The sequence below is a fragment of the Solanum dulcamara genome, chromosome 2, assembly GCF_947179165.1.
Source record: "Solanum dulcamara chromosome 2, daSolDulc1.2, whole genome shotgun sequence".
NCBI classification, from domain to species: Eukaryota; Viridiplantae; Streptophyta; class Magnoliopsida; order Solanales; family Solanaceae; genus Solanum; species Solanum dulcamara.
Window position 1 is genome coordinate 75226361 of NC_077238.1, and position 14376 is coordinate 75240736.

General features: G+C 30.9%; 2 protein-coding genes across 3 annotated transcripts; one reads left to right on the forward strand and one right to left on the reverse strand.

Annotated features, from left to right (window-relative positions):
* Window positions 1-137: 137 nt before the first annotated feature.
* On the forward strand, window positions 138-5792 carry LOC129877188 (spindle and kinetochore-associated protein 1 homolog). Of its 2 annotated transcripts, none has more exons than XM_055952674.1 (10): window positions 138-227; window positions 1177-1310; window positions 1391-1515; window positions 1960-2072; window positions 2172-2238; window positions 2744-2811; window positions 2997-3102; window positions 3188-3217; window positions 4141-4254; window positions 5359-5792. In XM_055952674.1, the coding sequence occupies exons 2-10, from the start codon at window positions 1214-1216 to the stop codon at window positions 5434-5436; spliced, it is 798 nt and encodes a 265-aa protein (XP_055808649.1). In that variant the 5' UTR covers window positions 138-227; window positions 1177-1213; the 3' UTR covers window positions 5437-5792. The 2 variants fall into 2 exon arrangements, with proteins under 2 accessions (XP_055808649.1, XP_055808656.1); XM_055952681.1 differs by lacking the exon at window positions 138-227 and adding an exon at window positions 237-308.
* Window positions 5793-6658: 866 nt separating this feature from the next.
* On the reverse strand, window positions 6659-13348 carry LOC129880753 (flavin-containing monooxygenase FMO GS-OX5-like). The gene is made up of 7 exons (XM_055954935.1): window positions 12706-13348; window positions 9990-10060; window positions 9722-9871; window positions 8541-8623; window positions 8316-8457; window positions 6967-7140; window positions 6659-6857 (listed from the first exon to the last, which is right to left on the reverse strand). The coding sequence occupies exons 1-7, from the start codon at window positions 13226-13228 to the stop codon at window positions 6717-6719; spliced, it is 1284 nt and encodes a 427-aa protein (XP_055810910.1). The 5' UTR covers window positions 13229-13348; the 3' UTR covers window positions 6659-6716.
* Window positions 13349-14376: the final 1028 nt, after the last annotated feature.

Below are 14376 nucleotides of genomic sequence, written 5' to 3' on the forward strand. Positions count from 1 at the left end.
TTTCTGGCTTAAAGTTAGCATTAGATAAATACGGCCAAAACCCGAAAAGGGGCTTTAAGTTGGTTTTGACCAACTTAAAGTCAATCCAAACGGGCTCTATGTAATATTTTAATCTCACGATTAATTTTTTAAAATTTAAGAAGAAAAGCGCGCTTTCCCCCATTCTGGTCGCTCAATTTCCTCAACTCCTATCCCCGTGAAACTCAAAGGTCTTTTGATTTTCTCCGGTACGTTATTCTGAACTTTATTCAACGATCTTGCTCTTCCACTTTCACAATTTTTTCTACAATTTTTCTGGAAATTTTCAGGTGTGTAGCAATTTTATAGTTTCTCTCCGACAAAATTGATATTGTTTTCTATATTTAAAAGCATATTCTGTGCTCGAATTACAGTAATTCGTTAAAATCTGTGACTGTATCATGTTGTTGAAATACTTTTTTTGGGTGTTTAATGTTTTAATTTGACAACTGATTGTTAATTTTCGTTTTCTTTTTTTGGTGGAATGCTCTGAATCTTTGATGGTTTGTAATTTGAAGTTGTATAAAAGAACTTTAGGCTCTAGCTGTACTTGAGTTAAATGTTAGCCTTGGGGTATTGAGATACCTGGTATTTGTTGTTGCTGGTGGGAGGAGATGGAGTGTGTGAAACCTGGCTCGAACACCACGGTTATCAAAAAAAGAATTGTTGTATTAAGAGCAATGTTAGTTTTCTCTCATGACTTTGGATGTATTGGTTTGGAAAACAAGTGATTTTTACTTACATTTCTACGGTTTCTTGCATTAAGTGGCGGATCCAGAATTTGTTAGTCATGAGTGTTTGTGTGCGTTTGATATGGAGTACTGAGTTGCTACTAATCATATAAAGGGTGCTTGGTGAATCTATAAATTTGCATATTAATACTAGTTTCCTATATATGAAATTATGAATATAGTGCATGAGTCAAACACAATGGGTGCTTCAGCTCCGTCCCTAAGTAGGTCATGGGTCACCATTGTGCATTTCTTAGTTTTGAGGCTTGTCTTGCTTTTAGATAGCCGTGTCTGTTGTGTGACTATTAGTGTCCATATAGCACTATATGGAAGTACTTGCTACATCATGGATGAAGATGTGTGCAGCAGGAACTTAGACTATGATTGATTTTAAGGAGCTTAATTTTTTATTTTCTTTTTTCCCAAGAGTTGTTTGTCAGGGAGAAACAGGGAAAGAGGGGAAAATGGACATCAAGAATGCGGGGTCTTCACTTGATTCTTTGGTATCCTCATTCAACACTCGGATATCGGAGATTCAACAGCTTGTCGTAGCTCGAAACAGTAAATTTGCTCAACTTTTTGTTCTAAAGCTTTTCAAAGGAAATTATTCCTGAACTTCAATTTTTGTGCAATGTGAATAGTGTACCCGGCAAGCAGCATTTCAGATTTGTCAGCTATTGACTCTGCATTGAAGGTATTGGAGCTTCAGCTCCACAAAATAAAAATCCGGATGCGTGAAGAAACTGAAGCCATCCCCAAAGCCAAGGCATTTCTCTTTCTCTCCCTCTAAGCCTGAGTCTGTATTGCCAATTTGATTTAAGCAAGGATTATCTTAGGCATGCCATCCATTTCCAAGTCCAGAAAATTAAATATCTTGGAGGTGTTCCTCTTTCTATTATTATGGGGACTGTCAATTGATTTCCACTATTTGTTCTTTCTAAAAAAATAACAAGTCTGAAGTATGTTTATGTCCTAGTTATGACTGTCCAGAATTTAGTTAGCGCATTTTATGAAAATTTGGAACGTTTTGATCAGTGTTTCAATTCACTGTAGGTTAATGCATTTGTTATAGGATGCACATAACACTTTTTAATGGTCCACCGTGTTTTTTGGAAACGCAAGTTGGTATTGTTCTGCATTACATCTTAATTGTAAAAAAGTATTGTAGATGAATAACTCGTTGCTTCTTCGGCTGTGATTTTGGCTGCAGAAGCTAATAGAAGCGTCGCTGCGGCAGCAAAAGAAATTGCAAAATTTATCTTCTGTTGTTCCATCATATGTTCCTGATAGAGTGACTAAAACAACTGAAGATGATACTAAATGGTAACATTCCGTACTATGCGATGAAATATCTTTACTAACATGCGGTTCTTACTCCTTAAGAAGATTCGTTCTTTCTGACTATGAATTTGTTTTTTATAGTTTACATCTAGAGCCCAGTGTTGAGGAGAGTTTTGTTTCTCTGAAACTTGAGGAGCCTGCACCCAAGGTGACAAGCTCTCCTTGATTCTCCAACTCTCTACATATCACATGATTTCTTCTGTCCTGAAAATGCAAGTTACATCCTTGATAAATAGAGAGTGTGGTATCAGATTGCATAAAGGGTAAGATTCATTTTAATCCGGTCAAATAACAGGAAGGCCCTAAGTGGGATATCTGATTGCATAAAGGGTGAGATTCACTTTTTTTTCTTTTTCTAATTAGCCAGAATAATGGAAAATCAAATCATTCTAGGATCGGGAATGTGTTCTACTCACTCAATTAATTAATTATTTATAGGGCCTTCCAATGAGGTCTGTGAGGGAACGAAAAGGACTCCCAAGTGTCACAGATTATGCACCCCAATTTTGATATAATAGTGATCAAAGGATGCAGTTTATCATTCTTCATCTGTATGAAAGACATTTACTGATTGTTTCAATTGTTCAATGTTCGGGCCAGCTTCAACCAAAATAGCCATGCGATGATCTCACCCTATATTTTGTTGATTTCAGGAGAAAAAAGGTCGCGCCTCCCCGCCACTTTTCTACCTTAACTCTGATGAACTGAATTCTGTACCACCGTAAGTTCTTCCTAACTTCTCATAAGGTAACACTTCCTTATACAGCAATGTCATCACCAACTCTCTAACCTTCTCCAGAAAGAGAGACCATAAGGTTCCTGATGTAAAAGAGATGTCGATTTTATTTACTTATGCATCATAGAAATCTCATAGATTTTGCTGACAATAAGAGATGCAAATTGCAGGTATATGAAACAGCGGATCACTTTGGAAAAGGTCAATGCAGCAATAAATGACATGGCTACTTATGCTGAAGCAACTTCCCAGCTTCTCACAGCCCCTCGTAAAAAGGTTGCTTTTATGTCAATCTGGTTACAAATTTCAGTTGAAACTTGATTTTACCCCAGTGCTGATACCTATATTTTTCCTTCTGAAGCTCAAAGAAAATCTTGTGGAGAGAGCAATGGTAAGTGAACGGAATCTTGCCTATTTGATTCGACTTTCTCATAACTAAATTTGGATACCACATATCCAGTAGAGATTGGAACTTTGTCCTTTTAAATAAAATCTGCAGATTTAAGCCTTGCCAGTTTGCAGTTCTGTTTTCAACCAGAAATGTGATTTCTTCCACAAAATATTCACAAATCATATATTGAATGACGGACCCCTTATCTTTACTTGCCAAATTTGTACACATTATTTGCAAAATGCTAAGGCTGGCCTTACCTACCAGATTAACAAATTATACTACAGAGTCGGCTTTTTGGGCATTCTGATCTGGATAGGGTTCACTTTCTTTTGGCCTCTATCATTACATAAGGAATAACTTTGGAAAAGAGGGTGTAAGCATTCTATTAACCCAATTCCTGCAGTTGTATGAATTTCCTTGCAAGGACACCTCTGGAATCCTGAGGCAGCTTAGGGATGAAGTTAGTGATAGAAATTGTATGTGACATCCATTTAGGAACTATTTGCAAATAATTGTGATAAAAAATGTACGTGGCCCTTGGAATTTGTACAAATAATCCAAGTCTTGAGGCCTAATTACTGTAGGGACGAGGTGTTTTAGGGTCAACCTTATCCTTGAGACTATCATGTATTCCTGTGTATGCCAAGTTTAGCTTCCTCTGATTTGCTTGATTATTGTTCTACATGTGCTCGCAAGACATAATTTAAAGGGCTCCCTTCAGCCTTATATCCTTCATGGAATCTTGCTTTATAATTTTGCTCATGATGTGTAATTGAAATATTAGCTACTTATGGACTATATTTGATCAGTCTGGCTTATAGTATATTGTATTCCTTGTGATACATTCCTGTCAGGAAGTGAAACCTTTGTTGATCAAATTTGACGTGCTTAAACAGCATAAAGCTACTCATGTTTTGCAGGAATTAAGAGATATTGCAGCAACAGAAGCAGTTAAAGGAAAGCATTTCTTTCTTGAAACTGACATCAAAGGGCCTTCACTGAAGCTTGACAATACAGGAAAAGCAATACTAACTGTGAGTTGTTCTTTATCTGAAGACAAATTATGTGCCTGTGACTAATGACTATGAGCCCGTTTGGATGGGCTTAAAAAAAGTAACTTTTATGTATGAAGTGTTTTTAGAACTTTGAAGTGCTGAAAGTTATTTTTATAAATAAGCAGTTGAGTGTTTGGATAAAAGTGCTTATAATGTGAATTTTAGGGTTAAAAGAATAAAAAAAGGTACTTTGGGAATTTAGTTAAAATATAAGGTATATAAAAGTAATTTTCATGGTCAAAGAAAATGACTTTAAGCACTTTGGAAAAAAAAGTTAGGAATCCTAACTTTTCATTTTTGACTGACTTTAAGAATTTTATGGCTTAAAGTCAGCATTAGGCAAACACGTCCAAAAGCTAAAAAGGGGCTTTAAGTTGGTTTTGACCAACTTAAAGCCAATCCAAACGGGCTCTATAACTGGAAAAAAATTGTACTTCACAGTTTACTCAACTTAGTGAAACTTTAAGTGTATTTGCATTTTGACTCGAGTCATTTTTCCTTTTCATTTTTCTAAAAGGATGGATAGCTTTAAAGTTCTTATTCAGTTACAGTTTACATGTCAGGGTACAAATGCTTGTACCCTGACATGTAAAGGTTTCTCATCAAGAAGTCGATTTCTCAACACTTTTTTCTATTTCAAGTATTCTTTTGCTACTTCACATTTGACAGAATAGATGTAGGATTGCTTTGAAAATCTTTGCAGATTCATGCTTCAAAAGATAATCTTGGGCAATAGATTTTTTCTATTGTCATATTTTTATGTTCTGAAAAAGTCGACTGCAACTAATTTTAGTGGATTTATGCTGGTTTGATTCATTCTCTTGACAATGCCTTTCATGTGTGAGAATTATAACAGCTTTGCGTTGAAACATATCCACATACTTGGTTTGACCATCTCTCTCTCTCTCTCTCAAATTCTATAACGCGCAGCTCAAGTAACTAAGCTATTAGCACCTCTACTTTCCTGCACAAAGCATTTTATCCTGCACCACTAACTATACATCTTGGACTCACAAACTAATGACGTAATATCAGATTCATGCTTCTTGAGTTCTTGGCACTAATGTAATTTGTCATTGGCAGGTCCTCCGACACCTTGGTCGTATAAGTGAAACTCGAATTGGTCATCACCGTGTGATCCTTCTATTGAGGCCTCACTGAATAACTTCATGTGAGGACTTCATTTAGTAAATTACCATTGACTGGCAACATTCAAGCTCTCCTAAAGTGCAGACACCTATCAGAGGAACCTGTTGCTGTTTGCTTCTTTCTTTGAGGACTCTTTTGTAATAGCTTGATGAGCGGAACCAAGATATTATACAGTATAAAATTGTATGAGATTATCGAATTATTGATGCAGAGTTCATATTAAGGGATCAAATGTTAAGTGGCAGTGTTTATTATTGATTTGACGGGTAGTTTGATTTGAAGACAAGTTATGCAGGGATTACTTATGTATGGATTAGTCATGCGGAGATTAGTTATGTAGAAATCAGTTATGAATAGATTTTACAATATTGAGATTATATCTTGTTAAATATTTAGTTTTATGTATTATATATTAGTATACGAGGTATATTTAATTTGTTTATTTAGTTTTTAAACAAAATAAAAGATTTCTTACAATAGGAGGGTAGGTTGATCAATTTGGAATTTTAATCCATGCATTAATTAATATCTGCATTCTTATTTCACATTTTATCTCGTATAAAATAATACATAGATTTTTACGTAATTTTTTAGGAAAACAAAAGTTTGGCCCTTTTTGGACGAACATGAATCCATACCTCATATCGACAACTTCACCTTTTTTATCTAGGTCAAATCAAGGTTTAGTAAATTGTTTCTATAGTTACAACAGTTTAACATCCCCAAACTGTGAAGTGTTCTGGTTCTTAAATATTCTTATTTGAGTTCAATAGTAAAAATGAATATTTCTTTTAAGAGGAGCAATGAATATATATTGATTGTTTTAATTAATACTCTTCATCATAGTCAATCATCTTTCAGCCCTTCTTTGTTTTAATTAATAATTTTTAATTACTATTATACCCCTTATGAATTCGAAGTACTTTATCATTTTGCAAATAAATCAATGAATTTAGGGATTAAAACCAAGAGGATAGGGAGTAAATGTTTTTAAAAAAAACATACGTAGGGCGTAAGATGCAATCAACCCTTTTTTTTTTTTTGCTTTATGGTCCGTCATTATATAGTAAAAATGTATTTGGAAGATTACCTTGAAATGTGAATGGATAAATGAGATATTTTCGTTCTCTTAAATTCAAATCCTGAAACCATATAATTATTATAAAATAAAATAAAGTATTTGGAAGAATTACGATCATGAATGTAGTAAAATATAAAAGGAATAGATATGATATTACTCAAGTATCATAAATTAGAAATTTGACTAGTGTAAATATATATTGAGTCAAATTTTAATAGTCCCACAAATCCCTATAGCCACCTCTCCACCCAACTTCACCAATAAATTTGTAAATACTCCAATACATTTCGGTTAGGCCGGCATCAATTGGTGGCATTTCCACTCGAGCTGCTAACCAATCAATGTACTCTATCTGTCAACAAATTCATGTCAGTACCTTTTAATTTTTGTTAATTTCACGTATGATCATCGAATATTATTTTGTATAATAATAAAATTATTATGTATCTACTAAGAAAAACCTGGTGAGGGTGAAGGCGATGTGTGTGACATTTTGGGATGCCAGCTTTGTCGAGGTGCCTGTTATGATCCTCAACATCAGCTAACATCTCTTCCTCCGATGGTAAAATCACATTTCCAGACAAAACTTGTGCAATCCATTTGGCTTGTAATTCAAACAAGAGAAAGAGTATTCCCTGATCATAACACGAAAAAGTCTACATTGTCATTTACGAAGACATAAGCAATAGAAACACACTAAGAAAGTAGAAGCATACGATACAACAAATGGTAATAGAAAAATAATAAAAATACAGAAATAGTAAAATAATAAAAAACCTGAAAATAATAGCCGGAAAACCAGATGCAAAATTATTTACTACTAGTCTTCCATCCGAATTTTTGACCTCTACACTATCCTATTAAGGATCATGTCCTCGATAAGCTGAAGATTTGCCGTGTCCTGCTTAATCACGTCCCTCAAATACTTCACTTATGCCATACCAAATAAAAATAGGGGCAAAATCGTTCCCCCTAATTAATTTTTCAAAATATCTATTTTACCCTTTGTATTACCAACCTTTGTCTTTTTTTTTTTACTTCTTTAAAATCTTGAATTTTTATTTTTTATTCTAGGTAACAAATTTTCTATTAAAAAATAAAAATTATTTTTTTTATTCAAAAAAACTAAAGTAAAAAAAATCCTAATTGAATATATAAATTATTGACGTTCTACAATGAAATAAATGAGTAGAGTAAAAAGTAAATATTTTAATAATAATCAAAACTCTAATGTATACTATTTATCTTTCTTAATCTAAGTATTTATAGATTTTTATTTAGGCACATTAAAATTATAAGTAGAACAATTTTTTTATCAGTTTGTCATTAAAATTTATGTTATTATTTATGATTATTATTTTAATATTACATGCATTTAATATGTATATGTATATAAATGCATGTTTCTATTCTATCTTATTCTTAAATGTCTGAATAGATAAACGATTTTTGTTTGTCAATAATGAAGTATTTTTTAAATTAAAAAATAAAAAATTACTTTCAATACAAATAGATAATCTTTAATTTTTTTTATAGGATATACCTTTATTTGTATTAATATTTTTGTATTATTTTTGAAATATATTTTAAAGCTATTATATTACATATTATTTTTATTTGTATAAGAAAGACAAAATAGATATTTCATGGGATAAAGGGGGAAAAATAATTATTATTGAAAGTTTGGGGAGGAGGGGGGAGTTTGATTTTCAAAGTAAACTTGCGAAATGATTTTGACCCAATAAAAATATAACTGGATATATAATAACACAATTGAGAATATGATATTTGGCATTACAATTTAGCTGACCTGATAAGGTACCCCAACAAAAGAGAGGCAAGGAGAAAGCTTTGGAGGAAAGACATGTTTGTATAGTGGACCAACAGCACGTCCCTCATCATCTACACTTACTATTCCATTGGTTTCAAGAAATGGGAAATCATACTTATATCTGTGCAAGAAAATAATAACAATTAACTTGTGCATTTCATCAAGGAAATGAAACAAAAAAGAATGGAGAGATTTGAACTAAACCCTGTACAATGGAGAATGATATCAGCATCTATAGATGATCCATCCATGAAAGTCACTTCACCATTTTCATCAACATGATCAATCTGCAAAAAAAGGTTCCAAATCAGCTCCCAGCTTTCTAATACTCCCTCCGTCCAACAATACTTGCCCACTTTTAGTTTTGCACACTTTTTAAGAAATCATAAATACATGGATAATTTTATTATATCACCCTTTGAATATAATAAATATAATATCTTGAAAAATGTAATAAAAAAATGATTATAATTAATGATGAGGATAAATTAGGAACTAAGCGTAAAATTATCTCTTGAATTCATAAATTGAACAAGTATTGTTGGACATCTATTTTTAATATAGTAGACAAATAGAATCATTTAGAAGGTCAACCATGAAAGCATAACTCGTTCAAATTTGAGCGTATTAATTAATGGTTAAACCATTTATTAACTATGCCCATTTTAGTCTGCCCATATTGGGAAATTTACGTAAAATACACCCTTCGGCCATTGAATTTACCAACTTGGTCGAAGTATACACTTCAACTGTATATGTTGTGTAAAGATATGCATCTTATATTTATATTTTGGTATAAAGTATACACTATCTATATATTGTCTACATATTTTGTAAACTAGATGGCCAACTTTTGACTTTTAACTTATTTTTATACTTTTTCAAATAAAAAAAAGTGTTTAAAAACACTTTTTGTCTTTCTCAAACAACAACAAAAATTAAAAAATTTAAAAGCCAAAAACTATTCAAAATAAGTCAATCCGAACATCCTCTTAAACCATTTAAAAGTGGGTAATAGCCCAAAATTAAGCCATAAGGAATCTTGTTAAAATATTTTTAAAAAATATATAAAACCATAATAAAAAAAATAAAATTATCTGATAATTAAAGAAATCATAAGAAAAGAAACAAACAAATTAAAAGTTGGAAGAGTTAGACGGGTTGGTTGTGACCCATTGTTTAGCACATTTTGACCCAGTCTATTTCAATCTAACCTTTGGATGAATTGGTTACGACCCATTATTTAGCACATTTAGACCCCGTCCATTTCAATTTAACCTTTGAAGGGGTCAATTGACTCAGCTCATTTTGATCCGTTTAAATTCAACATTTGACACTCCTACTATCTTCCCATGCATAGTTAACAACATTTAAACAATTATTACCTTTGATTGTTTCCACATATTTGCATAATTGTCCAATTTTGAAACTTCAATTTCAGAAGATCTTGTTGTAAGATGAACTTGCTTGGCTACTGTAGCAATATCTGTGGAAATATCATGTCCACTTGGTCCATCTCCAATTACAACTACAATCTGAATACAAATCAAGTAACAAGTGAGAAGTTTCTGTAAAATAGGAAGCATAGACTTGAGTATGAAAGTATGAAAGACAAAAAAAAAAAAAAAAAAAAAAAAGAGTAAAAGGTCTTGCCTGATCCTTAAATGGCTCAGGAACTCGATAATTGTGGCTATGTATTTGTTTTCCAGGCCAATTGTTTATACCTTTGGATATTAACCAACAACAATTAGTTCAAAATACAAAACAATCATTCACATTTCTTTCACCATATTGTTAGTGAAGCAAGGTAAAATTGTGTTTTGTTTTTAACTATTTTTTCTTCTATAATCTTGGTGTCTAGACCAGCTTGTGCGCATCTCGACTAATTCCATGATACTTACTATCCTGTACCAGCATAGGTACCGAAGTTCCACCTCTCTAGAAATTTAAACTTGAGACCTCATGTTTTCTATTTAACTCTTACCATCCCAATTCGTTTTCACTATTGTTTTTATTTTGATGAAGGTGGTATCCCGGCCGGATACCTATTACATCCCAACAGCAAACGTATATATCGAGTAACTTTGTTCCTTAAATCTTAAGCGTATGAAAATAACTTTCTTAGGCTGAGATTTAAACCTTATATTTCTCCTTTACTTTATTGATCACTAAGTGACACTCTATAAATATTCGAAAACTATACAAATTCCTCATATCTGAATGTTAAAAGAATATATTTTAGGATGTTAGTCAAATTTTTTAATTAATCCTAACTACGGAGTAGTAATTAAGATCTTTCCTAGATATGCTACCAATAAAATTATCTGACCATAATTTTCTTAACTTTGAAATTTTTAAATCGACCTGTAGTAATACTTTCTGTACAATTTCTAATAGAGTGAATATGTCAAAAATTCTAAATTATTATCGTTTTATGAGTTTCTTATTTAAATTATTGAATTTTCATAGAACCTCTTCGAACAATCATGAACTCATATTAAAATGACATTCCAAAAAGTCACTAGTAGTAGTACAAGTGGAAACCAAATTATTTTGTGCTTTACACAACTATATTAATTGTGTGAGATATCTTTGTGTCATAAGTTGACCAAAAGTTTTTCTTCTTTCTATTTGTAGTGAATACTTTCATTTTTAATATTCCTTTTTTTTTTGTCCGTTTCAAAAAAAAAATCACTTTATTATAATTAGAAACAATATAACTTTGAAATTCTTTTTTTATCTTAATAAAATAATTTACAACCACATAAATATCTTAAAATTGTTTTAGATCACAAATTCAAAAGTCTTATTTTTTTTCCTTAAATACCGTATCAAGTCAGAGGATATCACATAAAATGAGACGGAAAGAGAATATTTGAGCCGAGGGTCTGTTGAAAATTATTTTTTTATCTTTTCAAAGTAAGGGTAAGACTGCACGCACCAACTTCCCCAAATTCTAAGATTATACTAAGGGGCCGTTTGGTTTGGTTTGCACGCACCAACTTTCATTTCTAATATTCCTTTCATTTCATTTTACGTGGCACATTTTTTTTAGCCCGTTTCAAAAAAAAAATATCACTTTATTATAATTAGAAACAATGTAACTTTGAAATTCTTTTTTTATCTTAATGAAATAATTTACAACCACATAAATATCTTAGGATTATTTTAGATCACAAATTCAAAAGTCTTATTTTTTTTTCTTAAATACCGTATCAAGTCAAAGAGTATCACATAAAATGAGACGGAGAGAGAATATTTGAGCCGAGAGTCTGTTGGAAATTGTCTTTTTATCTTTTCAAAGTAAGGGTAAGACTGCACGCACCAACTTCCCCAAATTCTAAGATTATACTAAGGGGCCGTTTGGTTTGGATACAAGTTATGCTGGAAGTAGTTTTTATTACTTGTTTGGTTGGTCATATTCAAAATTATATTCACTGTGTAATTTCTAAGAAAAAGTTGTTTGTTTACAAAAATACACTCTACCTTATTTATTTGTTTATTTACATTTTCTTTGAAGTTTTAGTTATTTATTCCTAATAATAAAATTTCCACCTTATTTAACTTAAATATTTTATTTTTGCATTTACATGATTGTGCCATGTGTATTTAAAATTAAACTTTCATACTATTTAACTTAAAAATAAAACTTATCTTATTTAGCTTTAAATAAAAAATTTACCTTATTTAACTTAAAAATAAAACTTTCATCTTATTTAGTTTTAAAAAAAACATTCATTTTAAGTTTATTAAAGTAAAAAAAAATTACTATTAAAATTACCAATATTTTAAATTTATCTACATTTTGATTGATATATAAAATATAATTTTTAAGTTAGCAATAAACAATTTAATTAAAAATATGTAATTTAATAGTTGGAGTAAATATTTTAAGAGAAATCAAAATATAAATAAATATAAGAATTAGACAAATAAATTCAAATTATAATATATTCACAAATATAAATTGTATTTATAAAATATAATTTTTTTAACAGAAAAATATATTATCATAAAAATAACGATTAATTAAAATTATGAATGTTATTATAAATGTTGTTAAAAATTAGGTTAGTATACATTAATGTAAAAGTAAGGTATAAAAAAGAGTTTAAGAAAATATTTTTGTTATTATAAATTATTATGTGATTACTATTCCACTCTAAAAAGATATAACTTATTTCAGTACTAATTATTAATTATGAAATAAATTATCTCAATTTTTACGACCAAACAAAAAATTAAAGGTCATTCAAAAATTATTTCGAAACTAACACCTCTTTTCAATCATACCAAAAGGACCCATAAAGTTATTGTTATTGTACTTTCATTTCTAATATTTGTCAAGACAAAAAGATAAATTATTTACCTGGAATATTTGCAAGCCTGGGTATTGTATGGTGACCATTACAAATCACTATGGAATCAAACAATTCTTCTGAACCTAACTCGTCCGATTTCGACTCAACAACCCAACGATTTTCCCCAAAATCAACCGGCGCAACTCGTACGACTTCAGTGTTGAATCGGATCAACTCAGTGATCCCAAAATCCTCAGAGAACTCATTCAAAAACTTCAACACTTCTTCGTGCCCAGGAAAGCTCAATCGGTTCCCATTGTCTGCACATTCGAAAGAGTAATCGCTGAAACTCATGAGTTGTCGAGGAAGATTTGTTCGAAGAGATTTGTAAAGACTGCTATGAATAATTTCTCTGTTTGGATCGAGACTGAGTAGATCGGTCTCAACTCGAGGATCGTAAACCCATAGACCACCAATTTGGTTCGATTTCTCGAATACTACAACTCGATGACCTTCTCTTTGTAGCTCACGCGCCGTCACAAGACCGGATACGCCGGCTCCGATTACTGCAACTTTCCGGGACTCCGCCATGGAAGGAGACTATTGAGCTGAAAAAAACAGAGTTGCGAAAAGAAGGTGCAGCTAATTACTCTCAGTATCAACTAATATGATTTGTTGCACTAAGTTTAATATTATAAAGACAAACTGAATTTGTCCACTTCTTTTTTATTACTTAAAATGGCGGCTCCACTATTTGATTTGCAAAAAAAAAATAGAAAATGGCAAGTTGTCGTATTTGGCTCCTGGCCATGTTAGTTTGGACACTTAGATCTTTTTTTGATTTTTGTTAAAAAGATTTTTTTGATTGTGCTATTAAAAAAGTTTTTTTTTTATTGTTTCACTTCTTTTTTTTTTTTTGGAAAAATGAATGTTTATGCCGTTTATTATTATTTTATTTATTAAGATGAGAATGTATGATAGACAAATAAATATTAATATTGATACATTAGATAATTATTTATATAATATGTATACACGACTATACTTCATTTATATAATATCGGTATATTATATACTTATTTATATACGTGTATACTACATAAATACTTGTATATCATATATACATGTTTATACACTATTTATACAATATCGATATACATTTATACGCTATTTATATAATAGTGATACATTACATATACACTATATAACTACTTCTAATAATATTGATACATTATATATACATTACGTAACTATTTATACATCATATGTACTTGTTTTTACACCATTTATACAATATTGATACATGAAAAGGTTTTGAAAAGAAAAAAGGGAAAAAAATTAAATTTAAAAAACACAACAAAAAAAACAAACAAAATAATTTTCTTTTTAAATTAATGTTGAATAAAATGAGGAAGCAAAAATGCATTAATGGCCTTGGGCCGAGCTCTATTGAGCCCATGGCCTTTTTGGGCTATTTTTTAAGATAAGTTAAATAAATTTCATTGTACTAAGACCCAATTACATTTTATTGCTATTTTTTTCTTAATTCCAAAAATTCCTGATTTTTAAAGCCAGTCGGATACATATGGTGCCTTCCAGATACATAAATTTTGATACATAGCCTTCCAGGCTGTTACATTATTTAAAAAAACAAAATGTAAAAATCTAATTAAATTCTATAATACACGCTATCACATAATTCAAACAGATAATCAACTTCTCCCATCTCATAACAAGTT

Coding starts and splice junctions, on each gene's coding strand:
- LOC129877188 (XM_055952674.1), top strand. CDS start 1,214: ATGGACATCAAGAATGCGGGGTCTTCACTTGATTCTTTGGTATCCTCA. Junction 1,311..1,390: donor GCTTGTCGTAGCTCGAAACA/GTAAATTTGCTC, acceptor CAATGTGAATAG/TGTACCCGGCAAGCAGCATT. Junction 4,255..5,358: donor CAGGAAAAGCAATACTAACT/GTGAGTTGTTCT, acceptor TGTCATTGGCAG/GTCCTCCGACACCTTGGTCG.
- LOC129880753 (XM_055954935.1), bottom strand. CDS start 13,228: ATGGCGGAGTCCCGGAAAGTTGCAGTAATCGGAGCCGGCGTATCCGGT. Junction 10,061..12,705: donor CAGGCTTGCAAATATTCCAG/GTAAATAATTTA, acceptor TAATATCCAAAG/GTATAAACAATTGGCCTGGA. Junction 6,858..6,966: donor ATCGCCTTCACCCTCACCAG/GTTTTTCTTAGT, acceptor ATTTGTTGACAG/ATAGAGTACATTGATTGGTT.